This window comes from Benincasa hispida, chromosome 1 (assembly GCF_009727055.1).
Source record: "Benincasa hispida cultivar B227 chromosome 1, ASM972705v1, whole genome shotgun sequence".
NCBI lineage: Eukaryota > Viridiplantae > Streptophyta > Magnoliopsida > Cucurbitales > Cucurbitaceae > Benincasa > Benincasa hispida.
Window position 1 is genome coordinate 46,571,355 of NC_052349.1, and position 6,018 is coordinate 46,577,372.

Below are 6,018 nucleotides of genomic sequence, written 5' to 3' on the forward strand. Positions count from 1 at the left end.
ATCATCAAATCATTCAATTTTTAACCATTACAAGATTTTGGCGTCGTTATCGGGGACAAAAACTTGAATCTTAGCGCATCAATAAATTTTTAACCATTACAATTTTTTGGCATCGTTGCCGGTGACGAAAACTTGAGTCTTAGCGCATCATTCAATTTTATCATTATAGTCCCCATAAAGGATGGTAGTTTTGCGCGTTTCTTTATTTGATCTTCTATAAGAGGATAAGATAACTTAGTCTCTTGTAAACTCTTTGTAACAAGTACAGAGTAGGCCGCATCCAATGGTGTTACCAAAATAAGGTACCCAATCTCATTCATGTACCATAGATCATTTTGACTATTTACTCGAACCTGATCCACTCTTATGTCGACACATAAAGTACTCATACAATAGTCATGGGTCTTAGTTTATTGGATTTAAACTTTCATACAATTTATGAGATCAATAACAAGTATATTGATAATAGAAAATGTTTATCATTTTACAAACTGCGAGTTTTTAGAATATAAAACCCAACACTGATCCCCATTGACATCAATAGAGAACTCATAAACACTCTTCCACCATATCACCCAGATCCTCCCAATTCCTCGTACACTATAGCTACACACACAACTCCACATGTCACCAAACCTACCCATCGCCATACTAAAATTTTTGCGACGAACCCACGTATCAAGCAAGTAGCAGAAAGTAACAAAGGATGAAGCCAGAAAGTCTGCCACCACCCTACACTTGACAAGTCATTCAACCGCCTAACATTCCAGGAACACCAAATCATGGACCTTGAAATAGATCACATCTACCTCCTCCCACTGGGCCTTTTCCCGAACTCTCGAACATCTCATCCATAATAAACAATGGATCAGGATCTGCCTGCACTAGAGCCAATGCCAACGAGTCTCCCCCTTCATCACACAAAGTATCAAACTTATTGCGATCATCAACATGCTTTACAAACCCCGTAATTCTAGGGGACTCATAAACTACTCTACTTCTCAAGGGCACCGAACCTGGTGACCCACTACTACCCCTATGCCCTACACCTCCTCTATCCTGCCTACTACGACTGACCATAGTAAACTCGTCATCACTGCCCGCACCTTTACTCCCATTCACTGGGTTAACTCTCCTCGCACCAATACCCACATCCTGCCCCTTCCTCACACTCTCAATACCCCCATTCTCCCCCAAACATCCCTCATTAACCACCACAATACAATGCAACTCCCTGACCTTTTTCCACACCCGAGGTTTTCACTCATACACTACTAGAATAATAAACTCTTGACCCCGCATCCTAATAGTGACTGAAGGGGGCATTAACGAATCACCATCCACCTAAACACAAACCCTCGCATACGATAACCACCATCGATCTCTAGTTGTAACATCAAAAGAAATAGGTTTGTCCACGACACTAGCTAACACTGCTAAACCCCTATCCATCCACAACTCCAAGGGACATGCTTTAGTTTAATCCAAATAGGAATAAAATAAAAAAAAAAAACAAAGGTTTCGGGAACAATACCTGGGGACCATTACCAATAAGTCGACAAATAATAGAGAAAGTGAGGTGCCCGACATTCCTCCAAAGTGTGGGGTGGGGGAGGTTCGTTGATAGTACAAGCACTATGCCAATTGAGCTACACTCTTGTTGGCATCCTAATTTTAACATTTCCCTAATTGATTGGTTATCATTAAACTCGTGTCCTAACTACTATCCTAAATTAAAATTTCAGATATTTTTCAATAACTTTTTAACCAAATGTAATATTAACTTTTAATATATTTAGAGTTGTTTTTAAATATAAAAAAATAAATCAAAATATTTATAAAATATAGCAAAATTTTAGAACTATCAATGATAGATGCTGATAGATAGACACTGATAGAAGTCTATCATAGATATTGATAGACCCTGATAGACTTCTATCAGTGTTTATCATTGTTAGTTCTAAAATTTTGCTATATCTTGTAAATATTTTCAACACTTTTACCATTGGAAATAATTTCCCATATATTTACAACCGTTTCAATTTTTTTTTAGAATTTTAATGGGTAATTTTAACTTTAAATTCTTATAGTTATCTATTTTCTTAAAACTAATTATAAATATAAATTTACTAAGAGAATATTTATTGATATCATGTTTTTTAAAATTTTTAAATAATTAATTTACTTAAATTATAATAATTGATATTTTTTTTTCCAAAATGCATAATAAATACCTAAAAGTAAAGTTAAAATAAAATTTTAGATATTTAATTTTCAAAGCTTGTACTCATAATCTTACCTCTTAAATTTTAAAGAACCAAAAACAAGAAATGATCATCAATTTTTAACAATTAAAATAAAAGAAAGAAATACAAAACAATTATCAAGTGCAATTCAATTGTTCTATATTGAAAAAGGAAAACAATAAACATGAAAAAAAAATGAAAAACAAGATATGAAAACATTATCAAATGGCGATAATGTTACCTATCTTGTTTCCTTTATGGCTCATCTTCATAATTCTATTTCACGTTTTCTTCCCTCCTTTACTTGATAGATCTAATAGGTTGAACAAGTTAGTTATTATAAGATTCTTGATCTTAAAGCTCAACATAATTTTGGTCTATATATCACTACAAGAATTATGGTCTTTGTCCATGCAATAAAACATCGGCAAATCTTAAGAAAAGCGTGGACAACGCTTTTGTTGACGTTCTTTTGCATGGGCAGTCAACATGGCCAAACACCTATTGACACGGTAACGCGTGGGCAGCTTTGCCTTTGCCCATACAGCTGACGTCGGCAGAAAAGACTTTTTGCTCACGAAATTTTGTTTGTAGGTAAAACTCACATTTCTGCCCACACAGAGTCTTTCTACCAATGCAACGACTTGCATTGGCAAAACTTAATTTCTTCCCATGCATAATCCATCGGTTGAAATGAAGATTTGCCCACGCCTTCTTGGACCAAAATTTACTTTCTACCCATGCATGATATGTCGGTAGATAGTGTTTGTTTCATTTTCGTTCATGCACAAAACATCGCCAGAGCTTTATACCCACCAACATATACGATGCATGGCCATCATATATTTCTAGCTACGTAAAAAAAATGTCGGTAGAAACTACTTTAATTTGTTCCACATTTGTTATTATATTATTATATGCTTTAGGATCAATATTAAAATAAAAAAAATCAATTTCATGTAACAAAATAATTTAACATCGCAACAACAAATTTAGAAAAGGAAATGAATTCAACTATTATTTCTTTAATCAAAATGTATCATTCGGACAAGAATTCTTTAATGCTATTAGATTTGATACATGAGCTATTAGATTTTATTTTGGCATACCAAAGTAAAAAAAATATATATTAAATACACAAAAAATGCTTAGCTCGATCAGTTGATCTTTACAAAAAAGGCTATTTCCGACATCTTCAAAATATATAGACCTGAAAAAGATATATTAAAGTCAAATAAGCACAATATGTTGAATCTTATTCTTTTGAGTGGATATATAGCATATGGGACTTGAAACTCATGTAAATAGATTTTCTTTATTAATTTTGATACACAATTCATTAAAAAAATAAATAAATAAAATTTAGTATATTGTGCTTGTTTGACTTTAATATATTTTTTTCAAATCTATATATTTTGAAGATGTTGAAAATTACCTTTTTTGGTAAAGATCAACTAATCGAGCTAAACATTTTTTGTGTATATAATATTTTCTTATTCATTTTGGTATGCCAAAATAAAATCTAATAGCTCATGTATCAAATCTAATAGAAATTCTTGTCCGAATGACACATTTTGATTAAAGAATTAATAGTTGAATTCATTTCCTTTTCTCAATTTATTGTTGCGATGTTGAATTATTTTGTTAAAGAAAATTGAATTTTTTTTTTTTAATATTGATCCTAAAGCATATAATAATTTAATAACAAACGTGAAACAAATTAAAGTGGTTTCTGCCGACATTTTTTTGCATTGTTAGAAATACATGATGGCCACGTATCGTATATGTTGGTAGGTATAAAGCTCTGGCTATGTTTTGTGCATGGATGAAAATGAAACAAACACTATCTGGCAATGTATCATGTGTAGACAAAAATGTAATTTCGGTCCAAGAAGGCTATTACATTAGCAAATCTTCATTTCTGTCAATTGATTATGCATGGGAAGAAATTAAGTTTTGCCAACATAAGTTATTGCGTTGGTAGAAAGACTATGCATGGACAGAAATACGAGTTTTTCCCTTAAACAAAATTTCATGACCAAAAAGTCTTCTCTATCGACATCAGCTGCGTGGGCAAAAAAGGAAAATCTGCCCACACGTTTACTTGCGTGGGCAAAAGCTCTGCCAACAGGCATCTAGCCACGTTAAATGCCCATGCAAAAAAACATCTGCAAAGGCTTTGCCCACACTTTCTTTAAGATCTATCAATGTTTTATTGCGTGGACAAAGATCATAATTCTTGTAGTGATATAAAGACTAAAACCATGTTGAGCTTTAAGTTCAAGAATCTTATAATAACTAAGTTGATCAACCTATTATATCCATCAAGTAAAGGAGGGAAGAAAAAGTCAAATAGAATTATGAAGATGAGCCAAAAAGGAAACAAGAGAGGTAACATTATCGCCGGTTGATAATGTTTTCATATCTTGTTTTTCAGTTTTTTTTTTTTTCATGTTTATTGTTTTCCTTTTTCAATAAAGAACAATTGAGCTCCACTAGATAATTGTTTTGTATTTCTTTCTTTTCTTTTAACTGATAAAAATTGATGATCATTTCTTGTTTTTAGTTCAATAAAATTTAAAAGGTAAACGAGTACACGCTTTAAAAATTAAACATCTAAAATTTTATTTGAAGTTTACTTTTAGGTATTCATTATGCATTTTGAAAAAAAAAAATCAATTATTATAATTTAAGTTAATTAATTATTTAAAAATTTTAAAAACATGATATCAATAAATATTCTCTCAGGAAATTTATATTTATAATTAGTGTTAAGAAAATAGATAACTATAAGAATTTAAAATTAAAATTACCCATTAAAATTCTAAAAAAAAATTGAAACGGTGCTAAATTTGTTAAAAATTAATATTACATTTGGTTAAAAAGTTATTAAAAAATATCTGAAATTTTAATTTAGAGTAGTAATTACGACACGAGTTTAATGAAAACCAATCAATTAGGGAAATGTTAAAATTAGGACATGTCAAATTTACCCATCTTTCTTCACCACCAAAAATTAATTCATACCCTAATTTTAAAAACTTTTCAAATCCTCCATTCATTTTTCCTCTCCTCTTGATCCCTCCTTTTACCACTTTATATATAATCTTTCAATCTCCCTATTCTTCTTCATCGATCCCTTCTTTCTATCTTCTTTTCTTCAATCTCATCCTATTTTCATTTTCATAATGGCTTATCAATCACTTGCTCTTCTTGCTGTCATCATTGTGGCCATTGTTGGTGCTTTCGCTCAGGCTCCATCTACCTCTTCCACGACCTCTCCAGCTCCGATGACCTCTTCGTTTGATTCCACCTCATCCCCAATGACCTCTTTTGAGACTTCATCTCCGACGAGCTCACAAGATTCCTCTACCTCGCCAGACCTCTCCACCTATGCTCCATCAATCTCTGTGGCTCCTGCATTCTCGTCGGATTCTACCAGCTCCAATAGTGCTCAATCACCAACGCCGGAGATAGCTCCGACCGGTTCTCCCTCTGTTGAGACTTCGCGCTTGTTTACAAATGATTTTTTTGGCTGATAGATTATGGAGCAGAGATTCGAATCTCAACTTTTGGTAGAAACTACTAATATTTCAATCATTTGAGCTATGCTCCTCGAAAAAAATTCGAGTAATTTTAATTTTCTCTTTCATTTTGTTATTATTCCAATGTAATCAAATAAATATGAATGAAAATTATTTTGTTATAATTGAAATTGTTAATAATCGATCAAAATCTCATGTGAGCACTGATAACCGGCAGAAACGCCAGT

At 32.4% G+C, this 6,018-nt stretch overlaps 1 protein-coding gene across 1 annotated transcript; it reads left to right on the forward strand.

The window, feature by feature from the left end:
- Window positions 1-5,434: 5,434 nt before the first annotated feature.
- On the forward strand, window positions 5,435-5,785 carry LOC120077581 (putative protein TPRXL). The gene has a single exon (XM_039031520.1). The coding sequence runs from the start codon at window positions 5,435-5,437 to the stop codon at window positions 5,783-5,785; it is 351 nt and encodes a 116-aa protein (XP_038887448.1).
- The last annotated feature ends 233 nt before the right edge of the window (window positions 5,786-6,018 follow it).

What these genes read in the sequence shown, in the direction of transcription:
- LOC120077581 (XM_039031520.1), top strand. Translation starts at nt 5,435, where the DNA reads ATGGCTTATCAATCACTTGCTCTTCTTGCTGTCATCATTGTGGCCATT.